Raw genomic sequence first — 16,086 nt, 5'->3', positions numbered from 1 at the left:
ATTTGGCCCCCGGGCCTTAATTTGCCTACCCATGTTTTAAGCATTCTGGGAAGGGGTCTACTGGTTTGGCTTGTAAAGGCAAACAGGAGGAGTGAAATAAATATAAATACTTAAAGGCTGGAATCTGATTAAAGAAATATTTGAGTTTGCATCTAACTAACTTCCACTCAGAGTTAGAAATTAAGGAACCCAGATTAGCCATGTCCCTTAATTTCAGCAGGTCTGCTCTAACAGACACTGAAGCGTCAGAAGTTCTTTAATCTCTGAAGTTTTATCTTTTCTATTTCCTCTTCAAAGCTCCTTTCTATCTCCCCCCCCCCTTATTTATCTATCTCTTTCTCGTCATGTTTTATCTTACTTAATGTTGGACAAAAAATACATTTGAGATTAAGTTTTGCATTTCTCTTCATGAACACTAATAAAATTTATTTTAAACATAAAAACCCTCATCAAGTAAACCCACATACATGTGCATATTAACAACCGTTCTGAAGGAAAGCATGTTTCACTGACGCAACTGGGGCACGACTCACGATTTACCAAAATATTTTCAGTCAATTTTAATCAAAAGCAGCAAAAATAATGATGAAGACCCTTGTCATATTTGAAACGGGATTCTCGAAAGCTTCCCCTTTCTTCTCTCCTGAACTACCTTTGACTCACCTAACACAACCTACCTTAAAGGTTCTCAACACCTGCTGTGTGCTTTTGGGTTGCGAGTAAGGCTTGGCAGTCAACATAGGCACTGCCTTCGAGACAAACGGTTTGCTTGGAGAGGTGCGGCCTGTCGAGACGCTGGCTTCTGACCCGCCGGCGGGAGCAATGGTTGCCTCTACCTTGGCAGTGTACTTGGGGGCGGGGAGTGACTGTTGCCGTAAGTATCTCAGGGGGTTGGGGTCCTTGGGTGGGGACGACGAATTTGGCTCCACTGAATGGCTTCTCTCCAGAATTTTTGGCATCTCCAAGCGCTCCAGGACAGCTTCGCTAATGGTGAACCTCTCAATGTACTGCTGGAGAATATTATCCGCTTCCTCGCGTGACCTGGCATTCTTGTACGCTTCGTGCAGAGCTCTCTCACGCCTCTCTCTGTTTGGGTGTAACAGAAGCAAGGTTGCAAAGGGGTACCTATCATTATTGTCATCAATTACCGTATATTTCGCCCTATAAGACGCACCAGACCATAAGACGCACCTAGTTTTCGGAGGAGGAAAACAAGAAAAAAAATATTCTGAATCTCAGAAGCCAGAACAACAACAGGGATCGCTGCGCAGTGAAAGCAGCAATCCCTCTCGCTGTTCTGGCTTCTGGGACAGCTGCGCAGCCTGCATTCGCTGCATAAGACGCACACACAGTTCCCCTTACTTTTTAGGCGGGAAAAAGTGAGTCTTATAGTGCAAAAAATACGGTAAATTTGTATACCGCCCGACACCCGCAGGTCTTGGCACGCCTACGACATAAAACCATGTTATAAAAAAACACAATATACAGAGTAAGTTGAATAAGTCAGCATGTGTGCAAAAAAAGAGGATGCCCTGCTCATTTCTGCTTTGCAAAAGGGTCTGGGCAAAGTAGCATCCAGCCTCAGTTCGCTTAAACTAAAGTAATTGCTGGCGCCATTTTATACCATAAGCAGAATCAAGTCAGTCAAGCCTGTACCACTTCCCACTGCAGTAAGAAATTTCCTAGCTTGAATGCAACCCTTCGCCATACTCCCTGCATAGAGAAAGCAATCATGGCGGGGAGGATCTCAGGTGGAACATTTTACCCTGACATGCTTGTTTTCTATGTCACACACACACACACACACACACACACGCACACTATGGATGGGCGATTCAGACATGCAAACCCTTCCTTCCCAGGTGCACTTATGCTTGTGGCCTGAAGTTGCACCGACCAGGAAAAGCTTTACTGTGTGAATCTGTTGATTATGCAAAAGATAATGAACAGATGATCATGAGCCATATATTTTACCACACACAGCTCCACTGGATGTGTGGCAAAACCCTCCTCATCCGTCGGCAGAATAATACAGCTGGGAGGTTGTTTGTTCCTTGGTGATCATGGCATCCTCATTGGATACAGGGAAGCAACTCTAGAGTAGGAATCACTAAGGACAAGGCAGATCCCTGGGGCAACCAGGTGTATGTTAAAGAAGTGTTTGCTCCACCCAGAAGATGGAAGGGGCTACTTCTTACCCAAAAAGGTCCCCACTGTGGAAGGGACCAAATTCCACCCCCTCTTCTGCGGGAAATTGCAGTAAAACGTAATGATGCATGAGTGCTAGTTTGTGCATGAAGGGATTAGACAATAGAGCTGGATTGCAAGACTCAGCTATGTCACACCCCCTCTTCTCCAATAAGTGAGGAAATGAATCTTTCTCTTCCTGTTCCCTCTCTCTCCACACCATGTAACCTAAGAGGAAGGATGTGTCTAAGCTTAGAGCATGTGTTCAGAACTATATTCTGTATATTCTACCCAAGAGTATTCTGCCTGTGTTCTCCTTGCTGCTGCTTCGATAAATGCAACACTCTGTCCTTTGGAACGTTTTGTAAGTAAAGTATTTTAAACTTACTTAACAGTATGGTCTGTTCACTGTAGGAGGGGTAGAAAGAGTGGAGTGCTTTGCAAGTGGACTAAACAGGATAGGCAAACGGTTAAGCAGCCTATATTCCTAACGCTTCACTGTATTGCTTGACTTTGTGAGCTTAAACTCTTCTACTAGGCTCTCTCTTGCTGTAGAGTATGTTTAGCCCCACATTTTGAATCTAGGCATCCAGCTTATTCTTTTATTATTCACCCTACGCACAGAGGTCACAGTAATTCTACACCCCACACAACCTCCACCTTACTTCACTGAGCTCCACAGCTTTAAGTAATTTTCTCCTAGCCAGCTCACTTCTGGCATCAGAACTAGAAAACTACTTTAAAATATTGGAGCTTAGTGAGGTGAGACGGAGGCTAGATTTTGCTCCCTATTCTTCTTTGCAAAAGAACAGACCCCCATGCTTCGAACATGGCCAGCGCTTATTCGACACCCACAGAGTTGGCCTACACATCTAGTTGCACTCCAAGAGTCCTCAAACTGTGCTTTCATTAAATGAACCTACTTCTCTTCCACAATTTCTCTGTAGGTCTTTATGCTTTTCCTCCGCTCACTGGCCTCCTCAGTGCCAGTCAGTAGTCTCTCCATCTTCTTTCTCTCGGCTTCTTTTTTAAATAAGTCCTGAGAAGCACTTCTCCGGCGACTTTTCCACCTGGCTAAGTCCTGCAGGAGGAAGATGGGCAGAGGACAGAACTGTAATGATTAGGCATGATGTTGAAAATCAACTCTGTGAGGTATAATAATAAAAAAATAGTAGTAATAATTATTTATTTATATGCCACCCATCTGACTGGGTTGCCCCAGCCACTCTGGGCAGCTTCCAACAAACCAAAGCACAGTAAAACATCAAACATTAAAAACCTCCCTATACAAGGCTGCCTTCAGATAGGCAGGTTCGGTTACTTGTCTTCCGCCAGTAGGCCGAGACTCACAAATGGGTAGCTTCCCAACCTAAGGTCTGTTATAGCACAGTCATTTCCTCAGTGTTTCCCAAGCTTGTGACTCCGACTACAATTCTCATCATCCTTGAAGCCTGGTCCTGCTAGCTAGGGAGGATGGGAATTGTAGTCCAAAAACACCTGCAGACCCAGTTAGGGAAATCCTAGTTTAGACTAAATATACCGGTACTTGCGTGGCAAGTTACACCCACCCCCCAGTGGAAATAATGACACATGACACAATTATTAAGGTTAATGGGCTAAAAAAGGCCACAACTTTATTGGTTACAGGTGATGAGCGGTACTGGCTTAGGCATTGGTCCTAACCGACTATATCCAACTTCAGCCCGTCCGCTTGAAGTCCAAGAAGGGTTAACCACCAGTAGGGGGAGTCCTGCTGAAGCACATCAACTAGGAACTCCCCCAGGGTCACAGATTGGGGGCGTGCCTTAGGCCCTCACCTCCCTAGGCTTCGGACAGGGCCACACCCCCTGGAATCCTTTATCGGACTACCCTTCAATATATGGGGCAGGTGACGGCGCTACCTCCCCTCTTCCATCTACAGAGCAATACCAATGCCTAACCGCCAATACCAAGAAAGCTGTGACGATTTGCTACGAGGTAGGCGAAAACCAAGTGGCTGGTGCCAATTTGTCAAGTGGAAAAATTCCTACCAGGCCCCTCCACGGCGACCAGCCAAGATCCATAGCAAGGTCAAAGAACGAAAACCTTATAGGGCGGGAGGGTGGGGAAAACAGGAACAGCTGGCAGGCGGCAAAGAGGGAGATCCTGGTTTAAATAGGGCAGGCCACACCCCCAGAGCCAGCTGACTGGCTGGCCAGGAGGTGACACGACTGGGAATACCCCCAATCGCGGGTTGGCTGGGTTCTAGCCGCCACGCGCATGGTGGGGTCGTAAAGCCCGCAACTCTACCTCCTCCGAAGGGCGGAATTGGCTATATGAGGAAGCCAGAGAGTGGGTGACCTGAGGCAAAAGAAAGAATGAGCTTCCTATAGCTGCGTTTGTATAACACAGTGAAGTGGTTTGCATAATCTTTACAACAAACCTGTAAGGTAAGTCAATAGCATCATCATCTCTAAACTGCAACTGAAATTGTGGTTCATGGAAGGCCACCAAGTGAATTTGTGGCAAAGGTGAGATCTGAAGCAAAGCTGCCGTGAAATCTGCGCTCCCAATTTCTCACGGGTTTCCTTCCCCCTGCAAAAAGAGCCTTTTATTCTCATACTCACATCTTGCCACCGGTCCTCTTCCTCTTTGAGCTGGTGGTGGATCGTCTGCAGCTTCTCATGGCGAGCTTGGCTATGAGGTTGCATCACGGCAGCCTCGTCTGCGCACCTCATGTCAAACATGCTCACGCTCCTGAAAAGAAAAGCAACAAAAGGATGAGGAAGGAGGCTATTTGTCGTGGATAGACTTGGTGTGTTTCTGCCACGGGAGGGCGCTGGAGCAAACTTAAATGCATCGCGTTCTGCAGAAAGCTCTGAAGTGGCAAAGCTGGAGGTATTTTTGCATGTGCATCCACTTCATCAGAAGCCATGTGCTTTTTTACTTTAGTATAAACAAGGCTATACTAACGTGCACGCAAATTGCCTGATTGCGGTGCGTTCCAGTATCACCGCTGCAAAAGGAAGAGCTGGAGATCTGCGCAAGGCTGCCCTTTTGCTTGGCGTCTAATGTGAATTGAGCACAGCCCTGTACTTGCGTAATTTCTCAACTGTCCCTTGTTTCGTAAGGAAATAATCATTCTTCGGGCATTAATAGCACCAACTGGAAAGGTTTTGGAGTGAATCAGAACCAGTGGTTTTTAAAACTGCCTTCAGGCAAACACCAGGGAGCTCAGCAGGGTTCCCCAGTGAGAATTTCAGTAATGATGGGAAAATTCCCCTCGCCCACCTCTGCTGATCTTGTTTTGCAATGCACAGAGGGGAAGGCTGAATGTGGTTTAGACTGCACTGTCAGTTCATGGGGTGTTATACAGTGGCTGTGTTCAGATGTCACGATGCGAGTGAGTCCAGACAAGCCTGCTCTCCGTTCCTGTCTTCTCCCCTGATGCAGCCGCAAGCAGTTCAGAAGCTTCCACTTCTGTTTTTGCTTAACCACAGCGTGTCGTCCAAACTGTGGTTAACACCAACCATGGTTTCTTTGCGGGGGGGAAGCCAACTTGAAACCATGGCGGTGTAAACAGAGCATTAACATTAGCCACAGTTTGCACAACATGGTGTGTTGTGGTTTAGTGAAACCTTCTGTACTTTTCCTGGCAGTTGCATCTAAAGAACAGATGAGAAAGGAGCGAGCAGTGAGCCCAAGACTTACCTCGCCTTGTACACAAACGCAAAAGTTAGTAGTGTGATCACTGGACACAACTGCTGGGCACTTGATAGGCCATATTTGTGCCCCACATGAACTAAGTGTGTGCCTTCAGATAGGTCCCAGAATCCACTGCAACGCACAAGGGCTGCCTGGCGGACATGGAAAGTGTTCCCCTCACACTAGAAAGTTTGAAAACCGTTTATCTAAACTTTAGTTATGAAAGAATCATGAGTTCCTCGGAGCAGAGATTTCTGGTTTCCTGAACCAACTAAGTGATACCTTAGAGACAGTTGAGATGTACATACTGCAGGTTAAATGCCAACAGGCGAGTTAAGCGGTGAGAGCCATCCCTACTGAGCGCACATGCAGAGTGAATGGTCACAGAATTCCATTGTTATTCTGGTTTTAAAAAACAACAACAACCCACCAAAGTTCCACTTATTAACACACCATTACACAAGGAGCAGCAATCACGCCCCATCACAGTCTCCTTTGCAAAATGAAGTTAGAGGCTGGTTGTTAAAAAACACTGGGTGAGATAAAATGCCACAAGCGCAGCGCATGAGACAAGGACAGTATACAGAGCTGGTTAATTTTCAGCTATTTACAGAATATGCACCATATTTCTGGTTGCCTTTGGATGGAAGTGCAGTTGACTGTATAAATTAAAATAAGCAATTCAGCCTCCTTTGTGTTTCTGTATGAACATGCCCATACATGAAGAGATTAGGAATCTCCAACAATGAACTCTTAACTACCATGCCACAATGGTGTAATATCAAGTGTAGATGTCTTCTGCCATCTACCTATTTCTGTTATCATCCTCCATACAGCAGGCCTGTGTAGCCCATTTTCTATTTGAAAGTATGTGAATTGTATGGAACTATCTAATGATACCTCAGAATGCTACAGAGCCAAATTCCTCCTCCTAGAATTGGCTTTTAATGCACATTTGCAGCAAAAATCTAAGGTCCAGGGCAGGTTGCTTATTTGTTTTGTTTTGTTATTAAAAACGGATTCCCCAGTACATTAAAATAATCATCTCTTGTGGGAATACAGTCAAGATCTTTATTCTTGCTTTCTATTTCTTTGCTCCTTAAGTACTCGCCTTTTAAAATGATGTAATATTACAGGAAAACAATGAAACACCTATTTTTTTTATTTTTCAACTTTTTTTTTTAAAAGGGGCTTGATATTATCCCTGAGACTTCATAAATTATACGCAAGCAGTCATGTTATTAAAGCATAGCAGGATTTTCTTTTAACGAACTAAGGTCTACATTAATTTCCTTCTGGGATAAATCTTTAAGTGACGGGATGGAAAACCAGTGAACTTTATTATATGGCATGGTAAGTTATGTTTAGGCGCCGGAAAGTTGGATGCCAAAGGGTAACTGAAAGTCAGAGTCAGGCCAGAGTTGTGGACATCCATAGAACAATCCAGAGTTAGTTGTCCCTAGACTAGGCATTCCAAGATCATAGTCGGTGACATGAAGCTGGAGCCAAAATAAGTGTTTGAGGATGAAAGCAGCAGGAAGTACACTTCTGTTGACCTGAAGTGGTACCTCAGGTTACAAACACTTCGGGTTACAGACTCTGCTAACCCGGAAGTAGTACCTCAGGTTAAGAACTCTGCCCCAGGATGAGAACAGAAATTGCGCGGTGGCGGTGCGGCAGGTCCCATTAGCTAAAGTGGTACCTCAGGTTAAGAACGGTTTCAGGTTAAGAACAGATCTCCGTAATGAATTAAGTTTGTAACCAGAGATACCACTGTACTGGGGCATGGCCATTTAGGGCTTTAAAAGTCAGCACCAACATTTTGAATTGTGCTTGGAATCATACTGGGAGCCAATGTAGGTCTTTCAGGACCGGTGTTATGTGGTCTCGGCGGCCACTCCCAGGCCCCAGCCTAGCTGTCGCATTCTGGATTAGTTGCAGTTTCCGGGTCACCTTCAAAGGTAGCCCCACGTAGAGCGCATTGCAGTAGTCCAAGCGGGAGATAACTAGAGCATGCACCACTTTGGTGAGATATTCTGCGGACAGGTAGGGTCTCAGGTGGCGTACCAGAGGGAAGCTGCCCAAAGTGGCTGGGACAACCTAGTCAGATGGGCAGGGAATAATAATAATAATAATAATAATAATAATAATAATAGGATAGGACATCCCTACTTTCATCAGATAAATGCTGGCAGGTATGGTATCGATCAATCCATGCAGGCTTAATATTGCTTGCCAAACACAGGGGTTGATGAGTCAAGTCTCTCTTCTCCGCTGTAAAGGGCTCTAAGGTCGGAGCACCCATTGTCCTAAGTAGCTCACTAGGGCTAAGTACCAGACACATGTTATGAGGTTCTTCGTTTAAGCCTGGATTCCTTGACAATGAGAACATGTTTTAAGACGGGGCCTGAATATTAGGGTGCAAAAACAAACTAAATGCCACAGGGAAGACTGATTTCTTTCTTTAAAAGCAACCACTACTAAATATAAACAACAAACTCAAGACAGACCCATTGGGCTCCAAGTCTGAACTGGGCAGGGAAAGGCTATTTACAGTAATCTTTTCCTTCCAGCTCAAAATCGCTCACTTCCTCAAGTTGATTTTCTCTCTGGTTTGGGGACACACAATATGGGGACATCACCCCTTTTCTCTCATAAGTGGGGGGAAAGCAGATCGGGAAATGAGGTTCTGTGTAGGCCAAGTGGCAGGAAGGGAAACAGTTGAGCCCCTTCTGCCGCAGTACAGAAGGCTGATTTTCAATTTTATTTTATTTTTCACGTTGGGGAAAGAAATGCAAAACTTACGCCAGAGATCCTACAAGGTAAGTTAACTGTGCTTTGGCTTTTGAATCTCAGCCTGATGTAATAAACTCATTCCCTCAACTTACTACTTAGTAATCTACTCCTAGACCTAAAGGTAAAGGGACTCCTGACCATTAGGTCCAATTGTGACCGACTCTGGGTTTGCGACGCTAACCTCACTTTATTGGCCAAGGGTCATGTGGCCAGCATGACTAAGCCGCTTCTGGCAAACCAGAGCAGCGCACGGAAACGCCGTTTACCTTCCCGCCAGAGTGGTACCTATTTATCTACTTGCACTTTGATGTGCTTTCGAACTGCTAGGTGGGCAGGAGCAGGGACCGAGCAACGGGAGCTCACCCCGTCGCGGGGATTCGAACCGCCGACCTTCTGATCAGCAAGTCCTAGGCTCTGCGGTTTAACCCATAGCACCACCTGCGTCCCTACTCCTAGACCTAGCCTAGGCTTATTCAAGTCTCCCTTATTTATAATTCCAGTTCCTTTAGTCATCGCAGACGAGTGGGCCCTACAGACCCCACAGATTTTCTTTTTTTTTAAAAAAGGATCAAGCCACAGATTAGCAGAAGTCATATCTTGCAGCAACATCCACATACTTTATAGCTTTCTGAAAAGGCATGACTTCAGAGCACATGCCATCACATCACAGTGTATATGTTAAAGCACGCATATTTCGAACAGCTCTGCATCGGAACAATGACGAGTAAGAATGGTGCATCAGCTGCATTTAAAATTAGTTATAAATACGGAAAGCATGCAGTTTAAGTTGTTAAAGCAACCCACTGAGCACACAACAACTTACACTGCGTCATCAGACACAGGAGTTCTGGAGCCGAATCTATAAAACCAAATATAAAATTAGAGAGGCTTTGTGGGGGGTGGAGATATAAATTGCATTGAGAGGAAAGGAGGGGGGTAGAAAAGGAAAACCACATCAAGCAAGGAGATGTTTATTTGAAGCCAGTCTTCTCCATCAGTCCAGAGTGTGGAACGAACATTGCATATTCAAAGCATCGCATGTGAGATCACGCTTCCATCCTTCACACAACAACTAAAAAAAACCCAAACCAAACAATTTTTTTTAAAAAATGCTTTTAAAATTTGGAACACCCTGTTAGGAAGCCACACTGTGAAACCAAGGCTGGGAAGTGATTCCTCATAAAAGCAGATATAAGGAGTATATTTCGTTTTATGAGATGAGCCACACGTGCAGTTACATGTTGCACCATGCATAATCAATATCCGTTAAAAAGACATTTCAATATGCATAGTATGCGGGACCTGAGATGCATTCCGCAAGGGGGGGAACCCAGATAATGCCATTGGATCTTGCAAGTGAATACGTTTCTACGTCCATCCTGAAAGTTTATGCAACTCATTAGCAATGATTGAGTTTCATTTGGCACAGTCATATTTACATCCAGAAAAATCATAGCCATATACATGGATTGGAAGCTCTCCAAATAATCTACCCTGTTCTTCCAAACCAGCACCTTCCCCTTCATTCCTATAGAAGAAGACAAGTTTGGATTTGATATCCCACCTTTCACTCCCTTTAAGGAGTCTCAAAGTGACTAACAATCTCCTTTTCCCTTCCTCCCCCACAACAAACACTCTGTGAGGTGAGTGGGGCTGAGAGACTTCAAAGAAGTGTGACTGGCCCAAGGTCACCCAGCAGCTGCATGTGGAGGAGCGGAGACGTGAACCCGGTTCACCAGATTACGAGTCTCACTCTTGACCACTACACCACACTGGCACTAGCCCATTTTGTAGAGATTTCTTAGAATTTCTGGGAAAGAAACCAAAAAATGCACCACTGGAAAGCACTTTATTAGTTTCAAAAAGGCACACTTCCCAAGTACATTATGGTTAATCTGCAATTAAAATATTCAACGCAAGAGCAAAACAGGCTTGTTTCTAGCAGGCGCACACCAACACACTACAGACGGCTTTAGGGTGCAATTTCTTGACCACAAGGTAGCTCACGTTTGTGCATGTCCGTCCTTCAGAGACGTAACTCCTTGGCTGTTTCTTTCAGTAAGCTGCATCTCCGAAGAATCTCCTGGCTGGAGTGGCTTGGAGTCCAGCAAATCCTTATGGGGAGCAGAAGAGGCGCCATCTTGCCTTACACCAGGGACTCCGTCTTTCCCATCATCCAGTTTGTGCTCAGGTTGCGCTGAAAGCTTTTGAGGGCTTTCTGCACAAAGCTTTGGATGCTTTTTGGGGACTGCCGAGTCCGTCACGGTAATGCTAAAAACGTTAATTTCTGATTTAGCTTGTAGCGAGACACCCCGTATGTACCCAACATGCACTCTGACATAGAAACTAACAGATGAGATTATGACACAAACCATGCATGGCTATGGCAAAGGCAAATGCGATTTTCGGCGACAGTAGTTCTGTGCCTCTCCATCCTGGCAGAGGGGGGGGGACAGCATGTCTGATTTCACCCAAAGGCAGCAATGAACTGGGGTTTTTTTGCAGCAGAGCAACTGCACTCTGGCTTCACTGAAACCAATAAACCTTTCTGATATTGGGGAAACTCTCAGCACCTATGTGGCACAATATCTCGTGCCACCCCAAGGAGGACTCTAATTTGGATGAAGCACAGGTCACCTCACTTACGAGGGGAACTCTCAGCACCCCATTTCACACTGCCTCAGCCTGAGGAGGTGGGTCTCCCATCTTCCTCAGACTCTGGGGGTTCCTCCCTCTGTAGCTTCTCCCACACCACAGACATGCGGGAACTATCAGTGGCGTAGCGTGGGGGGTGCAGGGGGGGCTGGCCGCACCGGGCGCAACATCTGGGGGTTAGGGTTAGGGGGCGCAAATCCACGGGTTAGGGGGTGCAAATTACTTGCCTTGCCCCGGGTGCTGACAACCCACGCTACGCCACTGGGAACTATGGGCCCTTCAGAACACCACAGGAAGAATAGCCAATGCAGTTCTGTGGTACCCAAAGATGGAAGCAAGAGGGACCAGAGGTTTTGAACCCTGAGTCTGGGTTCAAAATTTCGCTCGGCTGTAAAGGTCACTGGGTGACTCTGTCAGGAAATCTCAGCCTGAACAGCATGTCTGAACAAGAAGCTCTTCGTTTAACATGGGGGGTTGTTGTCACGACCAAATGGGGAATGCTACACGCTGCTTATTTGTCAACAGGCAACAACCTAAGCTAGCTACCTGACACACTTGTATTTCAGAGTCTATAAAGAGGGCTCACTCAGAAATCTTTTTCTCACACCTTCCCCGCCCCCCCACCCCATGATCTGGAAGTTTTGACCAAATTTACTTGGCATGAGTGTGGTGGCAATACCTGGCCTCCTCAAAAAAGTCTCAAAAATATTTTCCCCCCCTACAAAAGGGGGCACTCCCCCCTACAAAAGGGGGCCATTCTCAGGGCACTTGATAACTTCTTTAGAATTTTGCTGGTGGTCATGGATGCTTGGTGTGTGTGTGTGTGTTCCATTAAACATTCTCCAGTTTTCTGCAGCCTCCCTAGCTGCATACACTTCTGAATCTAAAAAAGCGCTATGAGAGGAGATATATCTCATGTCACCTCTCTCTGAGCTTTAATTGAAGTCAGGAAAGCTGGCTCATGAGTGCCTGAGTTTAGTCCCCTCACTGTTTCTGTATTCATGCATGTGTTTTATTTAAAGAACTTTACAGTGGTGCCTCGCAAGACGAAATTAATTCGTTCCGCAAGTCTTTTCGTCTTGCGAGTTTTTCGTCTTGCGAAGCACGGTTTCCCATAGGAATGCATTAAAAATCAATTAATGCGTTCCTATGGAAACCGCCCCCGACCTCTTCTGAAGGCTGGCGGGGGGCGAAAGGCTTCGCTGCCGTCCCCCAGCATTTTAAAAGCCCCTGGGACAGCGGAGACTTGTCCCCCCTGCCTGCCTTTCCGGGAGAGCGGGAAGGCAGCACTGCATTTTCCGCTCTCCCGGGAAGGCAGGCAGGGGGGAGCAAAGACTTTTGCCCCCCGCCAGCCTTCAGAATAGGTCCTGGACCTCTTCTGAAGGCTGGCGGGGGGCAAAAGTCTTTGCTCCCCCCCGCCTGCCTTCAAAAGCCGTCCGGGGGCTTTTAAATCGCCCCGGACAGTCCCGGGGCGATTTAAAAGCCCCCGGTTAGGCAGGCAGGGGGGACAAAGACTTTTGCCCCCCGCCCGCCTTCAGAAGAGGTCCTGGACCTCTTCTGAAGGCTGGCGGGGGGCAAAAGTCTTTGCTCCCCCCCCCGCCTGCCTTCAAAAGCCGTCCGGGATAGCGGGAAGCGCTTCCCTGCTATCCCGGACCGCTTTTAAAATGCTGGCGGTGGGGAGCAAAGCCTTTCGCCCCCGCCGGCCTTCCTGGACCTCTTCTGAAGTCCGGAGGGGGGGGAAAAGGCTTTGCTCCCCACCGCCAGGATTTAAAAGAGGTCCCCGGAGATTTCCCTATGGGCTTTCGTCTTGCGAAGCAAGCCCATAGGGAAAATCGTCTAGCGAAGCGTCGCAAAAACCATTTCGTCTTGCGGGTTTTTCGTCTTGCGAGGCATTCGTCTTGCGGGGCACCACTGTACAGCTGAACCTTTAAATGAGTCAACTTTCCATACTGCAGTAGTCCCTGTCCTACTTAACTGACTACGCCCAGAATTTGGTGCTGGGGAACCAGTGGCATGCAGGGTCCCCTGTGCTGTTTAACATCTACATGAAACCACTGAGGGGTTTGGGCTGTGTGTTAACTCCCATCACCCTCAGCCAGCATGGTTGATGCTGGGAGTTGTAGTCCAATGATATTTGGAAAGCCTCATCTCTGGCCTCTGTATTCAAGTCATTCACAGTCTAAAGGAAAAAAGAGCCGACTTTGGTTAACCTTCCCTGCCTAATGTCACTTAGAAATTCTTACTCGGCAGCCAAGTGAAAGACTACTGACAAACTCAGTGCATCAAAAGGAGACATACAGCTGCAGAACTGAAAAAGCAGCCCCTTTCCCCATGTGAAAATTAGAGACTGAATTAAAAAAAAAGACTGCAGAATAGCTTTCTGACCTCTTGACTTTCTGTTCAGTCTTTACAAGATCCTTAGTTGCTTCCCCACCATTCTGCTGTTTCGAGAAAGGAACTGGGAGGAACTGACTAAGACTTGGTCCAGTCTGCTTCGGAAAATCTCTGGTTCTTCTCACCATCATGTCATCTTTCCCTGGATTCCTGAATCCAGCTTTGCCTCCTGCTGCATTAGTTCTGTGCTCATCTTGGTCTTTAGACTTCTCAAAGCCATCTTCGCATGTGGCAACAGAGCTTAGGGATACAGGGGAAGGTGTTCCCAAACAGTGTCGCGTCACACAAGTCAACGGGGAACTTCTGCTAAGGCAATCGTGGGCACTGTTATTCAGGAGGCAACAAATGACCGAGGAGGAAAGCTTGCCTGCACATTAATTGCACACAACACTCTGCTGGGAAATAGCCTTTGAGGGAACTGTGACAAGGCTAAAGCTAAGCTGATCTCCACTTGGACAGTGTGGCTGGATGAGAGCCTGTCTAGGAACTCCTTCCAGGAAACCCAAAATAAGTGACGGAAAGAAATGCGGGTAATACCCTGATGTTGGATTATGGAAATAATTCATTCATACACACACACACACACACACACACACCCCTTCACATAAAAATTATAAAGGGTGGGATGCAATATACCACAATAAGTCTCTCATTCCACCTATACAAGGATATCTCCATGTGCAACAAAACATTTTCCCCTTCTCCTCCCTCACGTACCACCTTAATCTGTTCTAGGAGTTTTCCCAACTCCCCAGAAAAAAATTGAGGTGGGGGGGGGGGAGTCCTGTTCTGCAAGCAGAAAACATGGTGTTTACAGGACACAGTGGTTGAATACTGCCCATAGAACCAAAACTAGATCCAGAAATAAAATAAAAACTTACATACAAAAGTAGCAGCCAGCACTAACAATAATGATAAGAATAGCAATTGTCACACAGCTGGACAAAAACTGCAGAAATCCTCCAGGCAGTCTTCAACAACTGGGTTTTGTTTTGTTTTACATTGGTTTTTAAATGTCACCAATGAAGATTTCACAACAGTTAGGCAGCCTATCCCTTTATTATATTGTGTTTATAATTATATCCACGAAGCTTTCCATAATATCCCAAAACGACTAAAATCAAAACCTTGTAGCATTGTAAACCTTTCTTCTCTCACGTCTCTTTTTAAACTAATCATGCTTATTTTCTTCTTCTGTTAAAAGACAGCAACTAGCTGGTTTTTGTTGACAGGTATTAATTAGAATGTGTCTTTTTTCTTGTCAAGAAGCAGAATAATATAATGCACAGTTAGCATTTCATGCAAGACAGGCATTAAGTAGCTAACAACAACCGGTTTCCCATTTCTGACCTTTCTGCTTTCTGCAGAGTCTTCCGTTCTTTTCCTTGCTGTTTCAAGGGACGATAACTGACTACTGAAATGGGAGGGCAAGATGGGCGAACGGGGCTAGTAGATTTCTGAAAAGTTCCAAATCTTCTAGCCAGCATATCATCCCTCTCAATGTCTGGGAAGCTGCCATCCATCTCCTCCTCGCTGCTCTCCTGCCACTCGCTCAAACTGCTTGGCGTTTGCTTCTGAGAATCAGCACAAGCATCCGAGAGAGATGAATTACATGCATCCATAACTTCACTGACAGTACAAGACGGAGATTAGGAGAGAGAAAGGGAGAAAGGTAATGAGAACCACATGGAAGCGCTGAGAAGAGACCTTCACTTATTCATCTTATCTTTAAAAGCGAACATCTGAGTTTCTTGCTAGTAGTATCAAGCAAGGAATTCTTGCAACGACAATGGGCTGATTAGATAAAAGAAAGCCAAATAAGTGAAAATTATTGGCTGCGCAGAAAATTGGGGTGGGGGGGAGGAGAGAGAGAAATGCACCACCGAAACAAAAGTGCAATCTGCTTTTAACATGCACACATAAAAATATACCGGGGGGGGGGGGACGGGGGACTTTTACTAGATGCCCCAAAGAAGTAAACTCTGTAATGCACAGCCAGAAACAAAGAAAAAGCTAAGGCTACTGCTTCAGATGGTGGACCAAAAGTTTGAGAAGCCTTGATCAGTAAGGGCCCCTCCAGACTGGTATTTTGGGGGCAGGTGAGTTCTATGCAATGTCATTGACACAATAATAGTGCATTAGCGGTGGATTTATAGTGATTCGTCTGCACTTAACTTACACTGCCAAACCTTTATCAGGCATTGCAAGTATAAAAAAGGTAAAGGACCCCTGACAGTTAAGTCCAGTCGTGAACGACTCTGGGGTTGCGGCGCTCATCTTGCTTTACTGGCTAAGGGAGTCGGCGTTTGTCCGCACACAGCTTCTGGTTCATGTGGCCAGCATGACTAAGCCACTTCGGGCGAACCAGAG

The 16,086-nt window shown here is 46.0% G+C and overlaps 1 protein-coding gene across 11 annotated transcripts in view; it reads right to left on the bottom strand.

Moving 5' to 3' along the window:
- LIMCH1 (LIM and calponin homology domains 1) overlaps positions 1-16,086 on the bottom strand; it is a 209,986-nt gene that overhangs the window by 31,243 nt on the left and 162,657 nt on the right. For 7 of the 11 annotated variants that reach the window (XM_081924311.1, XM_081924305.1, XM_081924308.1 and 4 more), the window contains 7 exons: positions 15,067-15,345; positions 13,708-14,040; positions 10,675-10,938; positions 9,491-9,526; positions 4,794-4,923; positions 3,111-3,268; positions 678-1,086 (listed from right to left, as the gene is read on the bottom strand). In XM_081924311.1, coding sequence (XP_081780437.1) covers positions 678-1,086; positions 3,111-3,268; positions 4,794-4,923; positions 9,491-9,526; positions 10,675-10,938; positions 13,708-14,040; positions 15,067-15,345 — 1,609 coding nt within the window. The remainder of the gene's footprint in view (positions 1-677; positions 1,087-3,110; positions 3,269-4,793; positions 4,924-9,490; positions 9,527-10,674; positions 10,939-13,707; positions 14,041-15,066; positions 15,346-16,086) is intronic. The other 4 variants (XM_081924309.1, XM_081924310.1, XM_081924313.1 and 1 more) reach the window with 4 other exon arrangements.

The sequence above is a fragment of the Podarcis melisellensis genome (genome assembly GCF_964234715.1).
Source record: "Podarcis melisellensis genome assembly, chromosome: 9".
NCBI lineage: Eukaryota > Metazoa > Chordata > Lepidosauria > Squamata > Lacertidae > Podarcis > Podarcis melisellensis.
Note: the sequence above shows the minus strand (reverse complement) of the source record. Positions and strands in the feature narration are given on the sequence as shown.